Here is a 22,295-nt window from a genome sequence, read left to right as displayed (position 1 = left end):
TAGTTAAGCTGTGGAGGTGGGACCCAGCAGAGAGCCAAGCAGAGTGAAAAAAAGAAACACAAAAAGCAGAAAAAGCTGAAGCCCTGACGGCCAGTGTTTATTAATGTTTGTCCATTCTGGGCTGCAACATAGTGGACTCCCTATGTAGATATGAATGGCTTTTTCAAAGCAAATAAAACATATGTATGTTTGGCAGCATGGATTATACCTGATGATTAAAAAAATATTTATTCTCACAGATGGAGGTGATACATCGACAAACACTGTTTGACTTCCATGGAGTCTCCATGTCTCAACACTTCATTAACAACTGGGACGAGATACAGAACTTTAAAGCGAGACCAGATGATATTCTTATAGCTACTTATCCTAAAGCAGGTGGGGAACTTGTGGCTTTTTTTCTACTTTGAATTCATCATTGTATGTTGATGAATGCTTCCTATGCTCATCCCACTAATCAGAAAGTATCCATGTGTTAATCTCAGGAACAACATGGGTCTGATACATGCTGGATCTTCTGTATTTTGGACAGATGTGCCCAGAGCGCCAGGCGTCCATCCCTCTTGATGAGAGAGTGCCGTTTCTGGAGATTGCCAAACCTTCTCTACCCTCAGGTTCAATCATAAGATCAGGGTTGCATCATGCATGACACACATATTTTGTACAGTTATACAGGAATAATATAACATTTTAACCTCCTTATAATATACCGTTATGAGACAACCCACTTTGTTTGAAGTCTAGAATTAGACAGACAGAATTAGAAGTTCACTATAATTTAGATGCAACAAAGTATTGTTTCTTGAGCAGCATTTACAACAGCAAAGGCACTATATAAAGTCATTGATGTCCCACTGGAAACAAATCTGAAATGTTAATGAAAATAACACAGACATCTGTCAGTTTCAGTCATTCCTCCTGTCTTCTGTCCTGGCTGCTTTGTCTCAGCCAGGGAGGTTTACCAAAAACAAGCTTTTGACCAATGGTGCATGCAGCGCTTGTGTAAACATAGTGGCAGTTGGTGAGACTGTAGTATTTGTAAGCCTTATCGTTTATTGATTTAGGTTTCACTTTTGTTTACATTTAAATGCACACTGCAGTGTGATAATAAAAAAGACCAAAACATTCAAATGTACTAATAAAAAGCACTGTGATTGCCGTATAATCTCATCACATGATCAAATAGAGACTTGACATTGGACCACATCGTATATTTTAGTACACGTAAACATACAGATTTGCACATAGCAACACACATAGAAACTATAGTACACTATGCATGCAGTTAAGCCACTGACTCATGCTTCTCTTCACAAAAGGTAAAGACATGGCAGACCAACTTCCCACCACTCCTCGTCTCATTAAAACTCATCTACCACTCCAGTTTGTACCAAAGTCCTTCTGGGAGCAGAACGTCAGGGTAAAAGCCATGCACATCTAATATGTAGCCTGTGAAATATGAGATACAAACCATACTTAATTATGTTTTCTCTTTCTGTAGATAGTCAATGTGTTTCGTAATGCAAAGGACACCGCGTTGTCCTATTACCATTTTTGCCGCATGAGCAACAGCATGCCAGAACCAGGAGACTGGAGCACCTTTCTACAGAGCTTCATGGAGGGAAAGGGTGAGTTCAAAGGAATGTTAGTGTAAGGGAGGCACACCATCTTGTCATTTCCTATATCACCACCTCATATAATGCTGTGTCTTCAGTGGTGTACGGATCCTGGTATGACCATGTGAGCGGCTGGTGGGAGAAGAAACAGACGTATCCAAAGATTCACCAAATCTTCTATGAAGATCTAATTCAGGTGAGCTGAGGTCTGTTGGTATGTGGTTTGTTTTTAAGAGAGCTTAACATAACAGAGGGGAAACAGTCGGACTAGGTCCTTCCTATCACCAGTCTCCTCACCTGATCAAGAAAAAGTTCATTATTATTATGATTACAAGGAACTTTAATATGGTGCTTTTTTGGAGATCCCTGCGGGCGATCGTGGTAGATTCCATTTAGAAAAACTTTCAATTTACTGGATTAGGGGTCAAACAGTCTGCTCTGTTCAGCCCTGGTTCCAGGCACATTATTAGTACCTTTGGTTTCACAATTGGCAATGCAGGTTAACAGTATATGGACACAAATGGGACACATGAGAAAGCAGCAATATGAATTGAGTGATATATTTCCAAAAGCTTACATCAAGAGTCCAAACGGCAGTGGTTCCTGCAGGACAGCAGATAGGAAACAAGACACTGCAGAGCAATGATAATGATCTTATCAAAAACAAAGGCAGGTAAACTGGTTCATGTGGATTGTGGTTGACGAGTGAATGAGATGCAGGCGAGGAGGTGGGCAGGGACTCAAGGCAGTTTGAGAAATAGAAACAAAATGCAATGTATAGGTTTTATGGACAGGGACACAATTTGTCCGTTTTTTTTCGGGACAACGTTACGTTTAAAAAAAAAAGTGAGGCAGTGTTAAGGCAGTGGTTCTCAAACTTTCACGCCCCACTTTGGAGGAAGAAAAATGTTCGGGCCCCACCGCCTCAACAAAATTGTAACAAAATGGTCCAACTTTTTGTGACTCCTCCATCCGTGCGTTTTCAAATAATAGAATAAAGAAAATTAAAATCCCTTTCAAGTAAACCAGATTGCTCCATCAGACATAAACTAATAAAATGTGCAATCACTTTGTTAGAACAATGCAAATAAAGTTCATCTGTGCAAAAAATTACTAATTTTTGGCAAAAATATTACCTTTGTGGCTGCAAATAACCTGCTTTGCACTGAATATATTTAAGCTAATAACAGCAACGTTCAACCTGTGCAAAACATGTAAACAGGTAGCGGTTCATCCCTGTTCTCCCCATAGTTTCATGTTGAAGTGTCCTTGAGCAAGACACTGAAGCCCCAGAGCTTCACAGCAGCACACTGCTCCTTAATTACTAAGGATGGGTAAAATGCAGAGAATAATTTCCCCACTGTGGGATTAATAAAGGATTATAAAAAAAAGGATTTTTTAAAATCTATTTTTTATAATCTGCATCTCTTTTTTTATAATCTGCATCTCCCCCCCACCTGTAATACATCTGCGCCCCACTAGAGGGTCGCGCCTCACAGTTTGAGAACCACTGGGTTAAGGCAATAAAACAACTAAGTTACGAGGCTGAGTGGCAACAGATGTGTGAAACAAGGCTAAACAACAAAGAGACTTTAAAGCTAGGATAGCTGTTTCCTTCTCTGAGAGGTCTTTATGTAGACTAAACTAACTGGCTCTAGTTTCATATTAATTATACAGGCATGAGAGTGCCAATTCTTATCTTCCTAAAATGTCAAACTACTCCTCAAATAGACTTTTTTTTTAGTATGTTGTAGTGACATACATCAAGATTACATATAAATTAGAATAATATTGCAATTTTTAGACTGAATATTGGTCAGAAAGATATCTATTATGTATCTTTAATTTATGTGTAATAAAACTGAAATACTTACATTTTCTGCAGGACACGGGACGAGAGATGGACCGACTCTGTTCCTTCCTTGGTTTGTCTGCTTCCGCTGAGGAGAAGGAAATAGTCACAACGGAAGTGAAGTTTGACAAAATGAAAGAAAACAATATGGTCAACTTTTCCACTGTCAAAAGTATGAATCAAAAAGTGTCTCCTTTCATGAGAAAAGGTACAGTGAAAAAACGTCGATTGGGAAAGAAATTCCTTTTTGCACAAAAATCTGCTCATTAATCTCTGATTCTATTTATTAAATACCTGCATGATTCTCTCTGTTTCTCCAGGGAAAGTTGGTGACTGGAAGAATCACTTCACTGTGGTCCAGGATGAAAAGTTTAATGAGGACTACAAGCAGAAAATGAAGAATAGTACACTGCAGTTCCGTGAAGTTTAGAGGCCTTTGCACCCTTATCATGAACTGTGATTAATCTGATAATGTTGAGTTTACTGAGGCAGATGTTATTTGGATTGACAACATTTTTAGTTTTGGACAATTCTTGTTATTGTGATGTTGACTGATGACCTACTCGTGTTTAACCCTTAAACTTATCAAATTGATCCCCGATCACTGGGATGATACATGTTTGGGTGCTTTCAATGTAATATGGCAAAAATAAAACTTATTGAAACACTTTTTCATAGAAGTGTGTTTTAGAAATGATCATGTAATACATACAAATTATTGTTGACTTTTAGTCATCTGACAAGCGATAGCCTGTGGCCCTGGCTCCTCATGCTGGAGGAACAGGCTCCGCTGAACATTGTACCAGTGAATTAAACACAGCTCTCTCTAATCGCCTGGATTCAGTTGCAACTCTTACTATCAAAACAAGACAGACCAAGAGGTCTACACCCTGGCTTACTGAAGAAACACATGCTCACCCACATACAGGAGAACGGCCTAAATCTGGTCTAAGTCTGTCAGTTGCTCACCCTTTACTGCTATTGATTGCTTTGTCTCATAAGTAACGTCTAAAATTCTCCAAAAAGAACCTTTTACGTTTTTTTGCAAATGGACCAGGAGAAATCTGAGGTATTAAATGTATATAAAATAGATTGAAATAGGTACAATTATAAGTGTAAAAGTTAATGCATGTATGTTGACAGGTCTGGAGTAAATTTGTAAATTAATCATAGGATTACAGGAAATAAGCAAATAAAAAGGCGTGGCCATTGAAACTTTCAGTACTCGACATCAGAGTCTTCCTCACTCAATGCATTAGTTCATGAATTATTCATAGTGTGAACACATTATTAGTCAATAGAAAAGTAGGAGATCTGGTTCTGATCCCACCTCCACCAAGAACCAACAAACTGACTTCATCGCGGATGATTCAGACACAGACAGTGTTTTGGGAAATGCGCTCTCAGCAGGGTAAGTGGGCCACTTTAAACTGAAAAAGTGAAAATATATGTGTTAGCAGGTAGGCTTATACCTTTTGCCTACCTGCACAGCGGAATAATAATTCTGAGGAATGAACGGACGGACGTTATATTAATGTTGCACGGTATACCGATACTACAAAGGTACCGCGGTACCCGTACGTTAAAAACAATACGATTTTGCATATTTTAAGTATCGATACTCAAAATAGCGTGCTTCCTTAAAACGGCTCCTCTCGTCTCTCTCATGCTCTCTGCATGCATTGAGTGCATGGAGACGGAGCTGTAGGAGGCGGGGCTGCAGGAAGCGGGGCTGCAGAAGGCGGGGCTGCAGGAAGCGGGGCTGCAGGAGGCGGGGCTGTAGGGGGCGGGGCTTCCCGTGCTCACACACACAGCAGCAGCGCTCACAGGGAGAGGGGGAGACATGTGGAGTGCAGGAGCTTTTGCCGACCGTCTAACACGGAGGTCCGTCTGCACAACGTGTTTTAAAGCCACACAGACTAAGGGAGAACACGTCGAACATGGCAAAGCAGCATTCAGGCAGACACCCCGCACTTATTAAAGAGTTCAACGAACGACAGGTAATGTGATTATAAACATGAAAACCCCCAAGCTCAGCATATACAGCCTAACACAAGTAGCCTCAGCCTAGTTTGATGACAAGCCTATATGATCATGAGGTCAGAATGCACACAAAAGTGTACCAAATAAAAGCAAACTGGCGACATGAGGGTAAATCTTGAGCTAATTATTTTTAGTTAAGGAAAAATAACTTCCATGAATTGAGATAAAATATGAAGTGAAAATATCTTACTCACTAAATAGTAAATAGTTGTAATAAGTGCATCAACAAGTGTGAATATTCACACTTCTGCCAGACAGCATAGTGTAATTGCATTGTATTGGTAAAAGGTATGTGGTGGCATGTTTTTCATTATTGTTTTTCAATAAAGGGGAGAAATTACCCTTTAATTGTGTCCATCTTTAATGTACCCATAGCTTTAGTTTTTTTTCATCTCAAACACACGTCTGTAAAATTATGTAACTCTACATTTGCTCATACTTATGGAAATAACTGTAGTCATCTGGTCAGATATGGACAATAGGCCTACATAGCCGTGTATAATCAATGCTATGATGGCCATATCATAAAATAAAATAATAATTTGAAAATAGCTATAACTTTGTGATTCTGTTCAGGCCAGGAGAGAAGGCTTAGCTGGCCCTGACGGCCCACCACTGCTAAAATTTCAATAAATAAATGAGTGAAGTTTATAAAGAATACAGAACACAGATATCAAATATCAGGGATTTCTCCGATATTCTGTTGTCTTGTTTGCTTTGTCTCAGCAAGCAGTGAAGTTTACAATAACAAACTAAACAAAACAACTACTGACAGACCGCGTTGTAAAAAATGTCATGCAAAAACATGAACGAGTCTAGTCTAGAGCCGGTGTTCATTAATGTTTGTCCATTCTGGGACAACATGGTGGACTCCTTATGTAGATATAAATGGCTTTTTCAAAGCTAAATAAAACATATGTGTTTGGCAGCATGGATTATACCTGATGATTAAAACATGATTTATTCTCACAGATGGAGGTGATACAGCCAACATTGTTTGACTTCCATGGAGTCTCCATGTCCAACTACTTCATTAAAAACTGGGACGAGATACAAAACTTTAAAGCGAGACCAGATGATATCCTTATAGCTACTTATCCTAAAGCAGGTGGGGAACTTGTGGCTTTTTTTCTCTACTTTTAATGAATCATTGTATGTTGATGAATGCTTTCTATGCTCATTCCACTAATCAGAATGTATCCATGTTTTAATCTCAGGAACAACATGGGTCTGTTACATGCTGGATCTTCTGTATTTTGGACAGACGTGTCCAGAGCGCCAGGCGTCCATCCCTCTTGTAAAGAGAGTGCCGCTTCTGGAGATTGACAAACCTTCTCTACCGAAGGGTCAGGGGTGCATTATGCATGACAAAATATATTTTCCAGTTATACAGGAATGACATTAACATAGTTGCCGTCAACTCGAGTAATCTTCACTTCACCTGGTTCACTTCACCACAGTGACATATCTGCTTGCATTTTGTGCGTGTGTGTATTTGTGTCTATGTGTGTGTAGTTGGATGAGTTTAGCCCGACAGAGAGCAGAGCAAATGCACACTGCAGTGTGCTAATAAACGACACCAAAGCATTAAAAAGTACCAATAAAAAGCACTATAAACGTCAAGGCTTATACATAGTACAATCTTTAATGATCAACTATCAACTATCTATTGTATTTTATAGTCAAATGATTACTTATTGCAGCTATCGTATTGGAGAAGAATAGAGGTTAATGGAAGATATCAGAATTACCGTATAATCTCATCACATGATCAAATAGAGACTTGACATTGGACCACATCGTATATTTTAGTACACGTAAACATACAGATTTGCACTTCGCAACACACATAGAAACTATAGTACACTAGGCATGCAGTTCAGCCACTGACTCATGCTTCTCTTCACAAAAGGTAAAGACATGGCAGACCAACTTCCTACCACTCCTCGTCTCATTAAAACTCATCTACCACTCCAGTTTGTACCAAAGTCCTTCTGGGAGCAGAACGTCAGGGTAAAAGCCATGCACATCTAATATGTAGCCTGTGAAATATGAGATACGAACCACAGTTAATTATGATGCAGATGGATGATATTTCTTATGTTTTCTCTTTCTGTAGATAGTCAATGTGTTTCGTAATGCAAAGGACAACGCGGTGTCCTATTACCATTTTTGCCGCATGAGCAACAGCATGCCAGAACCAGGAGACTGGAGCACCTTTCTACAGAACTTCATGGAGGGAAAGGGTGAGTTCAAAGGAATGTTAGTGTAAGGGAGGCACACCATCTTGTCATTTCCTATATCACCACTTCATATAATGCTGTGTCTTCAGTGGTGTACGGATCCTGGTATGACCATGTGAGCGGCTGGTGGGAGAAGAAACAGACGTATCCAAAGATTCACCAAATCTTCTATGAAGATCTGATTCAGGTGAGCTGAGGTCTGTTGGTATCTGGGTTGTTTTCAAGTATGCTAACCTTCCAAACGATCCTGACCATTGAGTTAACAAATCTACAAAAATGTATGCTCTTGAGTGTGCAGTGTTTTAGTGCCACAGTTTTGTTGGATTGTTTTGTCATGTTTTGTTATAGCTAAATGTGACTGGTTGTTGATGTGGACTACATGCATTTTCCGTTAATGACGGCGCATCCAGTCACACGCGATTTATGTATACGATATCAGACGGCACAGAAGGCCCAGGTAGAAAATGCCACTGATGGATTTCCAAAAGCTTACATCAAGACTCCATAAGGCAGTGAGTTCCTGCAGGCAGGACAGCAGGTAGCAGGCAGGAAACAAGACACTGCATAGCAATGACGATGATATGACTAAGAACAACAGGAGCACGTGGAGTGTACGAGTGTGACGATTGAATGAGATGCAGATGAGGAGGTGGGCAGGGAAGCACAGGCATGAGTGGTACTTCTTATCTTACTTATCTTACTAAAATGTCCAACTATTCTCCTAACATTTAGACCTTTAGTACATTTTGTACGATGTAGTGACATAAGTCAATGTTACATATCTTTAATTTATGTGTAATAAAGCTGAGACTCTTAAATTTTCTGCAGGACACAGGACGAGAGATAGATCGACTCTGTTCTTTCCTTGGTTTGTCTCCTTCCGCTGAGGAGAAGGAAAGAGTCACAACGGAAGTGAAGTTTGACAATATGAAAGAAAACAATATGGTCAACTTTTCCACTGTCCAAAGTATGAATCAAAAAGTGTCTCCTTTCATGAGAAAAGGTATAGTGAAAAATGTCGATTGGGAAAGAAATTCCTGTTTGCACTAAAATCCGCTCATTAATCTCTGATTCTAAATATCAAATACCTGCATGATTCTCTCTGTTTCTCCAGGGAAAGTTGGTGACTGGAAGAATCACTTCAGTGTGGCCCAGGATGAAAAGTTTAATGAGGACTACAAGCAGAAAATGAAGGATAGTACACTGCAGTTCCGTGAAGTTTAGAGGCCTTTGCACCCTTATCATGAACTGTGATTAATCTGATAATGTTGAGTTTACTGAGTCAGATGTTATTTTAAATTGACAAAATATTAGTGTGGGACAATTTATGTTATTGTGATGTTGAACTCCTTGAATTTATCAAATTGATCCCCGATCACTGAGATGATACATGTTTGGGTGCTTTGAATGTAATATGGCCAAAGTAAAACTTATTGAAATACTGTGTTGTACAGGAGTGTGTTTATTACATTTTTTTTAGAAATTATCATGTAATACAGTAGTCACCAACCTTTTTAAGCCCAAGATCCCTGACCTCTGCCTCGGTGACAGGCAAGATCTACCTATTGAGGCGTTGAGAGAAAAAGACTTTCCAGACTGGCGAAAAATTCGCCCGACGCTGAATCAGGCGTTCATGAATCAGGCCGAGATCTTTTCTGACGTCTTCCTAAGTCCGTAAGAAAACATTTTAGAAGACACTTCAAACATTTTTTGAGAATGAGGTCCAATGTGTTTCTGAATTTATTTTCATTTTATTTTGGAGAGCAACAGGGAAAGTCTCCGAGATCGACCGGTCGATCGCAATCGACGGGTTGGCGGCCACTGATGTAATACATACAAATGATTGTTGACTTTTTGACATCTGGTGAGTGTTGCGGCAAAATGGTCTTGTTGTTGAGTGTGGTCTCCAAATGTAAGTCACGATAGAAAAGTGAAAGATAAATAGCAGAGTGTACATTTCCCATAGCATGAACGATAGCTGTGGCCCTGGCTCCTCATACTGGAGGAACAGGCTCCACTGAAAATTGTACTAGTGACTTAAACACAGCTCTCTCTAGTCGCCTGGATTCAGTTGCAACTCTTAACATCAAAACAAGACAGACCAACAGGTCTACACCCTGGCTTACTGAAACAAATGCTCACCCTTTACTGCTATTAATTGCTTTGTCTCGTAAGTAATGGCCAACATTTTCAAAAAACAACCTTTTACGTTTTTGAAAATGGACCGAGAGACAGAGAGAGACTGTGCACTTGAATAATAAGATACTCTTAGGAAAAAGTTAGGCAAAATATATACACTACTGTTCAAAGGTTTAGGGTCACCCAGACAATTTTGTGTTTTCCATGAAAACTCACACTTTTATTTATCAAATGAGTTGCAAAATGAATAGAAAATATAGTCAAGACATTTACAAGGTTAGAAATAATGTTTTTTATTTGAAATATTAATTTTGTTCTTCAAACTTTGCTTTCGTCAAAGAATGCTCCATTTGCAGCAATTACAGCATTGCAGACTTTTGGCATTCTAGCTGTTAATTTGTTGAGGTAATCTGTAGAAATTTCACCCCACGCTTCCTGAAGCACCTCCCACAAGTTGGATTGGCTTGATGGGCACTTCTTGCGCACCATACGGTCAAGCTGCTCCCACAATAGCTCAATGGGGTTGGGATCTGGTGACTGCGCTGGCCACTCCATTAAAGACAGCATACCAGATTCCTGCTTCTTCCCTAAATAGTTCTTGCATAATTTGGAGGTGTGCTTTGGGTCATTGTCCTGTTGTAGGAGGAAATTGGCTCCAATCAAGCGCTGTCCACAGGGCATGGTATTTAAAATCCCTTTTACCTTCTACAAATCTCCCACTTTACCAGAACCAAAGCAGCCCCAGAGTGATCCAAACACCTCAAACTTTGATTCGTCTGTCCATAACATTTTTTCCCAATTTTTCTCTGTCCAATGTCTGTGTTGTTTTGCCCATATCAATCTTTTCTTTTTATTGGCAAGCCTCGAATATAGCTTTTTCTTTGCCAGGAGTCGCCTCTTCACTGTAGATGTTGACACTGGCATTTTGCGGGTACCATTTAAAGAAGCTGCCAGTTGAGGACCTGTGAGGCGTCTATTTCTCAAACTAGAGACTCTAATATACTTGTCTTCTTGCTGAGTTGTGCACCGGGGCCTCCCACTTCTCTTTCTACTCTGGTTCGAGCCCGTTTGTGCTGTTCTCTGAAGGGAGTAGTACACACCGTTGTAGGAAATGTTCAGTTTCTTCGCAATTTCTCGCATGGAATATCCTTAATTTCTAAGAACAAGTATAGACTGGCGAGTTTCACATGAAAGTTCTCTTTTTCTGGCGATTTTGAGAGTATAATCAAACCCACATGTGATGCTCCAGATACTCAACTAGTTCAAAGGAAGGCCAGTTGTATAGCTTCTCTCACCTGCAGAACTGTTTTCAGCTGTGCTAACATAATTGCACGAGGGTTTTCAAGGGTTTTCTAATCATCCATTAGTCTTCTATGTGATTAGCAAACACAATGTACGATTAGAACACTGGAGTGATTGTTGCTGGAAATGGGCCTCTATACACCTATGTAGATTTTTCATTAAAAAACAGACGTTTCCACCTAGAATAGTCATTTATCACATTAACAATGTATAGTGTATTTCTGATTAATTTAATGTTATCTTCATTGAAAAAAGCAGCGCTTTTCTTTGAAAAATAAGGACATTTCTAAGTGACCCCAAACTTTTGAACGGTAGTGTAAGTTGTACAAGTCCCAGGCCTGATGAATAAGCCGGACTGCAAATAGATCATCTCAGTGAGCTGTTCCAACACTACAAAAACACCCTCAAGGTCAAACTAGCTTCATCAGGCTTTTGTTGTGTTTGTGTAGGTAAAGTTGGCCCTTTGGGTCTGCGGCAGAACATCAGTCAGACTGCAAACTGAAGGCGTATGTGTGTATTTAATTTGTATATGTGCATGTGATCTAATTCACTAAACAAGGAGAATCACACAAGGAAGACTGAACCATTTGCATTACAGCAGTTCTCTGTTTGACCCAAAGTGTAAACTCTGAAAACAATTGCAGTCTCTAGGGCAGGGGTCAGCAAACCTTTCGTATCCAAAGAGCCATTTTGACCTTTTTCCACCAAAAAAAATTGTCTGGAGCCGCAAAAAATATTTGATATCACAGCTTCTGAAGTTTTATATATAGTCATATTATATATACAAAAAACTATAGTTTGTTGTATTTATGAAATTATAGAACAAGAATAAAGACTTTTTTTTTACATTGTATTGCTATTTTACCTGTTTATAACTATCAAACAAAAAATAGTCATGTGTCGGCTACATTAAGGTTAATTAAAAACACAAGTATGCAGACCTTCAGGTCAATCTTTATTTGTGGCTCATGTGGTAGAGTGTTTGCCCTGGAACTGCAAGGTAGCAGGTTCAATTCCTGTCCTCTACAGTGAGTTTTACATTTTAAACGCATATCTTTTGCTACGTTTACACTGAGCGTCCTCCTCACTAGAGCACCGCAAACGGAGGACGGATCCGTTTTTACTAGCGGACGCCTCACTGTCTCACGAGCTGACACAGAACCAGCAGCAGTAGTGGAGTTTGGAGATGTGATCCACTTCCTGAAAGTATATCTACTTTACTCAGTTTAGTTTGCTGCAGCAGTTGAGGAATCGCTCTTCTGCACTCATCTGCGCGCGAGAGCGGGGCTCTGAGTCACGAGTAGCAGCTGCAGGGCGGAGGCTTGACAGCGACGTGACGCACATTTTAGTGAAAGAAATATTTAAACATTTATTTTTATTTTCAGTGACACAATATCACCTAAAACTGAAAGATAAGAGGACTTCCCTTTAAAAGTTTTTCCACTGTGCAAAAAAAAAAGTTGGCTTTCTTTCTTTTTTTTTTTGTCAAAGCCTCAGGGAGCCGTAACAGACGGGCTAAAGAGCCGCATGCGGCTCCGCAGCCGCAGGTTGCCGACCCCTGCTCTAGGGCAATCAGTAAGTCTAACTGATAGTAATATTGTTATTTTAGTAGCAATGCCTAGTATGAGGTGAAAGGAGAAGTCAAAATAGTCAAAGAAATTTGAATTCAGCCACTTAACACAATACAGACATTTAGATAAGTCTAAATATAGACACCACAAAGGGTATGATGAAGTATTGTAAAGAACCTGAGGTATTATAAAATAGATTGAAATAACAATTATCATAATTATAAGTGTAAAGGTTAATGTAAATTTGTAAATTAATCATAGGATTACAGGAAATAAGCACTTAAATGGCATTTACTGATAGCACTTTGTAGTTGAACTTTACTGAAGAAATAGTACTTTCTTGATTCTTGTTGTTCTGAGTTTGTACTCAGTCAATTGCACTTATTGTAAGTCGCTTTGGATAAAAGCGTCAGCTAAATTAAATGTAATGTAATATGAAGCCTATGATGTTCTCAGGTAGTTGTGCAAGATGACACAGAATAAAAGAAGCAACAAACTTAAACTCATCGTGGATGATTCAGACACAGACAGTGTTTTGGGAAATACGCTCTCAGCAGGGTAAGTGGGCTATTTTAAACGGAAAAAGTGAAAATATTTGTTTTAAAATGTGCTTCACTTAAAAGTTAATTGTCAAATTCTTACTGTTTGACTTGAGTTCATAATGTACAAGCCATTTCAACTGTGAACCAGTGTGAACCAGAAAGGAAAAGAAATGATCAGCTGCATTATTCATCTTATCATAGTTTTTTTTGTGTTTCAGTGTTTTTATTTGGTTTCACTCGGGAACACTTTCAGCTGGACTTCAAATGTTTTTCCCCCTCTACTACTGTACAGTACAGTACATTTTACAAATTGCTTATATGTGCACGTATAAGTAATATTCTAAGATGAATCTACTGTATAATAGGGAAAGGGTGGTTGCCTAGCACACACTGAACTATGTTTTTCATTTGCCAAAACAAATTAGAATAACACCCCAGGTAATCTGACTTCAAATGCACTTTAAACAAAACTAACGGTGGAGTGACTGATCTCCATCCAGTCACTCGGCTGGGGACAGGAGAAGTTTCTGTTTCTTACTCACTTTTTCAGATCCAGGCTGTTTGTACATCGCTGGGTGAGGTTCCCATTTTATTATTTTATTATTATTAAGTATCACTGGAGACATTTTCTGAGATGATGACATTTTATTAAATGTGCATGCAGTATGTTCAAGCCCAAAGCTTTTTGGGAAAATTAGAGACTAATTTTACTTTATGTCAGGGTATGAAAAGTAGTAAAAACTTATTTTTAAGAATTGATTGTGCTTGCTGGGGCTGACTCTTATCAATGTCTCACTTTTTTACACACACAATTTAAAAAAGTACACAGTTACATGTATCTACATTCTTCTGTGAGTACAGGGAATCGATAAAAGGGAAAACAGAGGAACAGCAGCAGTCAGCATGTCTTTTGATCCGAACAAGGTATGTGTCTCTATTATTGTAAGAAAAAGTTATTGTTACAAGCAGCTCAGTAGTCAAAAAGCTAAGAAAGAAAAGTGATTGACAAATGTATACGAACAATAAAGTGTATACATACTATATCCTATATATACTATAACTGAAAGTCAAAAATCTCTGTTCAAAGGGCGATGGGTTAATTTCTTGTTAGGATGTGTTAAAATACATGTATAATGAACAAATACATCTAGCACCACGCAGATATAAAGCAGATCTCTAGAAGTTTCCTGTTAAATCTGACTTCAGTGTCTGCAACTGACAGTGAACAATGTTTGCATTCTTTTCCGCTCGATCAATTTGCTGCAGTTCAATCACTCTCATAAAAGGATCACATGCTTTAATGTTTTGAATATTGTCTTTTTAGTTACCCCCTCGACCAGAACTGTTTGATTTCCACGGGGTCTCAATGATCCATTACTTCACAGACAACTGGGAGAACGTTCAAGACTTTCAGGCCAGGCCAGATGATATACTCATTGCAACATACTCCAAATCAGGTAACCTATGAACATAAACACCCGGTGTAGATGACTTATAACTGATGAAGAGAATTATGAAGAAACTTTAAAACTCAGCTCATGCTCATTAAAGAAATGTCTGTGTAAATTACGATACTTAGCTGTTTAGTTTCATATCAATGTGTATCAGTAACAACGTTAATGCATTCAACGTAATATCTCCTTGTGCCTCTGTAATTGTAAAACCATGAAATGGATCTCACTGATCCTGCATGTATATAGACAAAGTCTAAAGTTTCACCGTAAATACTTCATTGTGCCGCCATTGTAAACTATGTAATGGATTTCACTGTTACTGGACTGCGAACATGTGACTGACAAAATGGCGGCCGCCATTACAAGGTAAGCACAACACACGTGTCACCTGAGAGGCGGAGACTGGGATCACGTTCCAAGAGTCGTGGACGCGCCTGCACACCCACTAGAATCCAACCAGAAGACGCTCCGCCCATGTGCACACATCTCAGCTGAGACCATACTTATATATCACAACCTTTTAAAAACCAACCTATTTTGATGCCCTTTCCTCAAAAATTACATACCCAAACTAAAAAGGGTGTATCTCTGGACCATTAGGGCTATTTGAATAATTTTGGTTATAATAAAAGGTACACATGTGAGATTTTGTTCAGATGTGTAAATATCTGTCTATATGTTACTGGTTAAGAGTAAATGAAGATGACACAGCAAAATTACGAGGTTTCAGGTCCGCTTAGAAAAAAAGCACTTTCAGGATGATTATTTCTTTGAAATGATGCAGCTGTAAGGTCCAACTCTAACCCAAATCATACACAATATGTGAACATTCTCTAACCCAAATCATACACAATATGTGAACATTCTCTTTCCCAAATCATAGCTCAATATGTGAACATTCTCTCTGCAAAGGTTGACTTTGATAAAGTAAAGCAGAACAAAGTTAGAGAGGCTTTAGTACAAAGAACATTCAGGCGAGGTCTCCAAAATTTGCATTGGTGCACATTTGCGCACATCTGTGACATTTGAATGTTTTCATCTACCAAACAATATATTTGATACTTATGGTGTTCAATACATCCAAATGAAGCAGTTTTGGGCTTTTTTTATAAAACAAGCTATGATTTACAGTTTTATATAACAATCGCTCAGGTTTAAAAGGTTAAATACATCCATTTTATTATAACTACCTATTTACGACGTCCTTATTGCCCTCTGAAGATTCTGAACATAAACGTTTGTATAGAGGCGAGTGGTTGGGGTGATTTGATTTTCCTCTCTGTCTCTCTCTTCCTGTCTTTAAGGAACCACCTGGGTCTCCTACATCCTTGACCTGCTGTATTTTGGTCATACAGGACGCCAGACCTCCGTCCCAATATTTAAAAGAGTGCCTTTCTTGGAGATCATTCACCCAGCTTTGGGTTCAGGTATTTACCTCACTGTAGCTGTCAAGAAACTATTGAATCATTGTTCAGGCTCAATGCTTTGCTCACTCCATCTTCACCTCTTCACACAGGAAAGGACATGGCGGACAACCTGCCGACCTCTCCTCGAATCATTAAAACTCACTATCCAGTCCAGTTCGTGCCAAAGTCCTTTTGGGATCAAAACTGCAGGGTTAGTAGTTTGTGTGTTTTTTGCAGTCTATCAATGAACATGCAAGATGCTGAAATAGACGAGTCACAAAAAATATATTATGTCTCATTTAAGTGTCTTCTTCTCCTGTAGATCGTCTACGTGGCCCGAAATCCCAAAGACACCGTGGTGTCTTATTTTCACTTTGGTCGCATGAACACGCTTGAGCCGGAGCCCGGAGACTGGAGCGACTACATCCGCAGATTCATGGATGGAAAAAGTATGTGTGAAACACAATCACAATAGATGAGAAGGCCAGATTTCCAATTAACGTTTCCAATGAGGTGCTTTCATGTTTCATTCTGTGGCCTCAGTGGTGTTTGGATCCTGGTACGACCACGTGAACGGCTGGTGGAAGAAGAAACAGACTTACTCGAACCTCCATTACATGTTCTACGAAGATCTGGCCGAGGTGATCTAGTTGTTATTGTGGGGCTCTTCCTATTCAGGCTACTTTGCTCCTCTACCTGGTAATAATGCAACAATGATATCTGACTGTTTCCAGGATACTGGACGGGAAATAGACAAACTCTGCAGCTTTCTTGGTTTGTCTCGTTCGGACGAGGAGAAGAAAAGAGTTACGGAAGGAGTGCACTTTGATAACATGAAAAAGGACAAAATGGCCAACTACTCGGAAGTCCCAATTTTCGATTTCAAAATGTCTCCTTTCATGAGAAAAGGTAACCTGGAGAATAAATGTGTCTGACATGAAAAAACTAAACAGATTCTCTACTTTGAGCTAAAATACCAAACCTATTCTCTGTGGCTTACAGGGAAAGTTGGTGACTGGAAGAACCATTTCTCTGTGGCCCAGAGTGAACAGTTTGATGAAGACTACAACAAAAAGATGACGGACGTCACTCTTCAGTTCCGCACTGAAATTTGATCAAGAATGGCTGTGAATGCGTGGAGATGCGTCCAGGTGTGGCTCATTCCCATGAGAAAATTGCCTATTATGGTAGAGTCGAAGTTTGGAGTACATATCCCACAGACATAGTGTGTATGTTATTCTTGTAATCATGAACAAGGAAGTATAAAGATTGCAAAAGGCAAGTTAGGGCAGCCTGGTATTCGTTCCCCATGTGAACCCCAACGAGAAGCCAACTCACGTAACTTCAGGAGTAGTTTTATTGACTTAATCTAACTGAGAATTATGATATTTCCCTAAACCTAACAAAGTAGTTTTGTTGCCTAAACCCAACTAAATTGTATCCTGTGAAGATGGAAGTTCATTTTGAAAAGTTTGTATGCATGCATTCATCTTTATACTTCCAATAAAACAACAAGAGCTCATTCATATCATTCCTTTTGTTTTTTTCATGGGTGATATATATATACGTAGATACATTGTGATAAGTCTAAATATAGACACCACAAAGGGTTTGACCAAGTATTGTAAAGAGCAAAAGAATGTGACCAAAAACCTGAGGTATTAAATGTATATAAAATAGATTGAAATAGGTACAATTAGAAGTGTAAAAGTTAATGCATGTATGTTGACAGGTCTGGAGTAAATTTGTAAATGAATCATAGGATTACAGGAAATAAGCAAAACAAAAGTTGTGGCCATTGAAACTTTCAGTACTCGACATCAGAGTCTTCCTCACGCAATACATTAGCTCATGAATTATTCATAGTGTGAACTCTGTAGTAGAAAAGTAGGAGATCTGGTTCTGATCCCACCTCCACCAAGAACCAACAAACTGACTTCATCGCGGATGATTGAGACACAGACAGTGTTTTGGGAAAAAAGCTCTCAGCAGGGTAAGTGGGCTACTTTAAACTGAAAAAGTGAAAATATATGTTTTAAAATGTGCTTCACTTAAATGTTATTTGTCAAATTCTTACTGTTTGACTTGAGTTCATATTTTACAAGCCATTTCAACTGCCAACTGGGATTAACTGTATCCGTGCAAACATAAGTAATATTCTTTTGGCCATTAAAGATGATTCTACTGTCCTTAAGTATGATTTTTAATTAATTTAAAAACGTTAAACTTTAACTCTGATACATGCCAGATGGAAATATTGTACTTTGTACTGCTATACATTTATTTAATAACTTTAATTACTTTGCCGATTTACATTTTGAATAGAAAATACAATCAACTGTTGATTTATGATTATTTGATTTTTTCTTTTTGAACTTCCTCTCTGCACTCTCTGTTCACTGAAAGTATTGATGAAAATGAGCCAAGACTCTTCATCTCTGCATAATAGGGAAAGGACGGTTGCTTAGCACACACTGAACTGTGTCTTTCATTTGACAAAACAAACTAGAATAACACGCCAGGTAATCTGACTTCAAATGCAGAAGTTCCTGTTTCTTCCTCCAGGCTGTTTGTATATCGTTGGGGGAGGTTCCCATTTAATTATATGTCATGGTTGTACAACTTGTACATTCCTGGTCACCTTAAGTGTTGTGGAGATCTCCCCGTCACCCCTGCGTCACCACCCACCTGGCTGTTACACCTGTTCCCCATGTATAAACTACCACAATAAAGTGCACACTACCACAATCAAATACAGACACAACCAATGGCTCCTACAAATGGCATATATGTTAAATTTACACTGGAGACATTTTCTGAGATTGTGACATTTTATAAAAATGTCACAATCTCAGTATGTCCAAGCCCAAAGCTTTTTCGGACTATTTTTACTTTGTATAGGTAAATCAGGGTATGAAAAGTAGTAAAAACTTATTTTTAAGAATTGATTGTGCTTGCTGGGGCTGACTCTTATCAGTGTCTCAATTTTTTACACACACAATTTAAAAAAGTACACAGTTACATGTATCTACATTCTTCTGTGAGTACAGGGAATCGATAAAAGGGAAAACAGAGGAACAGCAGCAGTCAGCATGTCTTTTGATCCGAACAAGGTATGTGTCTCTATTATTGTAAGAAAAAGTTGTTGTTACAAGCAGCTCAGTAGTCAAAAAGCCAAGAAAGAAAAGTGATTGACAAATGTATATGAACAATAAAGTGTATACATACTATATCCTATATATACTATAACTGAAAGTCAAAAATCTCTGTTCAAAGGGCGATGGGTTCATTTCTTGTTAGGATGTGTTAAAATACATGTATGATGAACAAATAAATCTAGCACCACGCAGATATAAAGCAGATCTCTAGAAGTTTCCTGTTAAATCTGACTTCAGTGTCTGCAACTGACAGTGAACAATGTTTGCATTCTTTTCCGCTCAATCAATTTGCTGCAGTTCAATTACTCTCATAAAAGTATCACATGCTTTAATGTTTTGAATATTGTCTTTTTAGTTACCCCCTCGACCAGAACTGTTTGATTTCCACGGGGTCTCAATGACCCACTACTTCACAGACAACTGGGAGAACATTCAAGACTTTCAGGCCAGGCCAGATGATATACTCATTGCAACATACTCCAAAGCAGGTCACCTATGAACATAAACACCCGGTGTAGATGACTTATAACTGATGAAGAGTATTATGAAGAAACTATGCTCATAAAGAAATGTCTGTGTAACGTAAATTACAATACTTAGTAGTTTAGTTTCATATCAATGTGTATCAGTAACAACATTAATGCATTCAACATAATATCTCCTTGAGCCTCTTTAATTGTAACACCATGAAATAGATCTCACTGATACTGGATATATATAGACATGATTGTAAACTATGTGATGGATTTCACTGTTACTGGACTGACATTACAAGGTAAGCACAACACACGTGTCACCTAAGAGGCGGAGACTGGGATCACGTGCCAAGAGTCGTGGATGCGCCTAGGCACCCACTAGAATCCAACCAGAAGACGGCTCCGCCCATGTGCAAACTATGCACCAATGTATTGCTTGTATTTCTCGACAAAAAGGGTGAAGTCACTCCATTTTTTTAACAGTATATGAACTGCCGGCAGGCTGAGTTCAGGGATATGTGCAGTTTGCAGTCTGTGGACCACTGAAACTGAAAAGACCTCAGCTGAGACCATACTTTGTATCACAACTTAACTTAAATGAATCCATTATTATAACTACCTATCTACGACGTCCTTATTGCCCTCTGAAGATTCTGAACATGACACTGATAATAACATTTGTATAGAGGTGAGTAGTTGGGGTGATTTGATTTTCCTCTCTGTCTCTCTCTTCCTGTCTTTAAGGAACCACCTGGGTCTCCTACATCCTTGACCTGCTGTATTTTAGTCATACAGGACGCCAGACCTCCGTCCCAATATTTAAAAGAGTGCCTTTCTTGGACATCCTTCACCCAGCTTTGGGTTCAGGTATTTACCTCACTGTAGCTGTCAAGAAACTATTGAATCATTGTTCCGGTTCAATGCTTTGCTCACTCCATCTTCACCTCTTCACACAGGAAAAGACATGGCGGACAACCTGCCGACCTCTCCTCGAATCATTAAAACTCACTATCCAGTCCAGTTCGTGCCAAAGTCCTTTTGGGATCAAAACTGCAGGGTTAGTAGTTTGTGTGTTTTTTGCAGTCTATCAATGAACATGCAAGATGCTGAAATAGACGAGTCACAAAAAATATATTATGTCTCATTTAAGTGTCTTCTTCTCCTGTAGATCGTCTACGTGGCCCGAAATCCCAAAGACACCGTGGTGTCTTATTTTCACTTTGGTCGCATGAACACGCTTGAGCCGGAGCCCGGAGACTGGAGCGACTACATCCGCAGATTCATGGATGGAAAAAGTATGTGTGAAACACAATCACAATAGATGAGAAGGCCAGATTTCCAATTAACGTTTCCAATGAGGTGCTTTCATGTTTCATTCTGTGGCCTCAGTGGTGTTTGGATCCTGGTACGACCACGTGAACGGCTGGTGGAAGAAGAAACAGACTTACTCGAACCTCCATTACATGTTCTACGAAGATCTGGCCGAGGTGATCTAGTTGTTATTGTGGGGCTCTTCCTATTCAGGCTACTTTGCTCCTCTACCTGGTAATAATGCAACAATGATATCTGACTGTTTCCAGGATACTGGACGGGAAATAGACAAACTCTGCAGCTTTCTTGGTTTGTCTCGTTCGGACGAGGAGAAGAAAAGAGTTACGGAAGGAGTGCACTTTGATAACATGAAAAAGGACAACATGGCCAACTACTCGGAACTCTCAGTTCTGGATTTCAAAATGTCTCCTTTCATGAGAAAAGGTAGCCTGGTGAATAAATGTGTCTGACATGAAAAAACTAAACAGATTATCTACTTTGAGCTAAAATCCAAAACTATTCTCTGTGGCTTACAGGGAAAGTTGGTGACTGGAAGAACCATTTCTCTGAGGCCCAGAGTGAACAGTTTGATGAAGACTACGAAAAAAAGATGACGGACGTCACTCTTCAGTTTCGCACTGAAATTTGATCAAGAATGGCTGTGAATGTGTGGAGATGTGTCCAGGTGTGACTGGAAATATAGCATTACCGTGAGAAAATAGAGTTGCCTATAATGGTATAGTAGAGGTTTGGAGTACATATCCCACAGACATATTGCTTATGTTATTCATGTACGCAGGGCAGTCGGGAGGGGAGGTGGACGAGTTTGACCCGGCAGACTGGTATTCGTTCCCCATGTGAAACGAGAAGCCAACTCACGTAACTTCAGGAGTAGTTTTATTGACTTGATCTAACTCAGAATTTCATATTTACCTAAACCAAACAAAGTAGTTTTGCTGCCTAAACCTAACTAAATTGCATCCTGTGAAGATGGAAGTTTATTTTGAAAAGTCTGTATGCATGCATTCATCTTTATACTTCCAATAAAACAACAAGAGCTCATTCATAGCGTTCCTTTTGTTTTTTTCATGCGTGAGTTATATATATGAATAATGAATGAATGAATATATACTTTATTAATCCCCAAGGGGAAATTTTTTTGTCGTCATCAGTAGCGCCTTT

At 39.1% G+C, this 22,295-nt stretch overlaps 2 protein-coding genes and 1 pseudogene across 3 annotated transcripts; all 3 read left to right on the top strand.

Moving 5' to 3' along the window:
- The first annotated feature begins 239 nt into the window (after positions 1-239).
- On the top strand, positions 240-9,195 carry LOC306743897 (annotated as a pseudogene). The gene is made up of 14 exons (XR_013771250.1): positions 240-378; positions 486-614; positions 1,320-1,420; positions 1,502-1,812; positions 3,502-3,676; positions 3,789-3,892; positions 5,379-5,468; positions 6,484-6,619; positions 6,729-6,857; positions 7,424-7,524; positions 7,631-7,757; positions 7,844-7,941; positions 8,583-8,757; positions 8,869-9,195. The product of XR_013771250.1 is annotated as an uncharacterized misc_RNA (transcript).
- A 4,602-nt stretch (positions 9,196-13,797) lies between these two features.
- On the top strand, positions 13,798-17,683 carry LOC306743559 (cytosolic sulfotransferase 3-like). The gene is made up of 9 exons (XM_079226085.1): positions 13,798-13,883; positions 14,170-14,232; positions 14,633-14,765; positions 16,067-16,189; positions 16,279-16,379; positions 16,491-16,617; positions 16,712-16,809; positions 16,903-17,077; positions 17,171-17,683. Exons 2-9 carry the CDS (start codon positions 14,212-14,214, stop codon positions 17,281-17,283), a joined length of 891 nt encoding a protein of 296 aa, XP_079082211.1. The 5' UTR covers positions 13,798-13,883; positions 14,170-14,211; the 3' UTR covers positions 17,284-17,683.
- A 427-nt stretch (positions 17,684-18,110) lies between these two features.
- LOC306743558 (cytosolic sulfotransferase 3-like) lies at positions 18,111-22,184 on the top strand. The gene is made up of 9 exons (XM_079226084.1): positions 18,111-18,161; positions 19,219-19,281; positions 19,682-19,814; positions 20,547-20,669; positions 20,759-20,859; positions 20,971-21,097; positions 21,192-21,289; positions 21,383-21,557; positions 21,650-22,184. Exons 2-9 carry the CDS (start codon positions 19,261-19,263, stop codon positions 21,760-21,762), a joined length of 891 nt encoding a protein of 296 aa, XP_079082210.1. The 5' UTR covers positions 18,111-18,161; positions 19,219-19,260; the 3' UTR covers positions 21,763-22,184.
- The last annotated feature ends 111 nt before the right edge of the window (positions 22,185-22,295 follow it).

Source organism: Taurulus bubalis (assembly GCF_910589615.1).
Source record: "Taurulus bubalis genome assembly, chromosome: 11".
Taxonomy (NCBI): Eukaryota; Metazoa; Chordata; class Actinopteri; order Perciformes; family Cottidae; genus Taurulus; species Taurulus bubalis.
The sequence above is the reverse complement of the archived record's forward strand: the minus strand, read 5'-3'. Positions and strand labels throughout refer to the sequence as shown.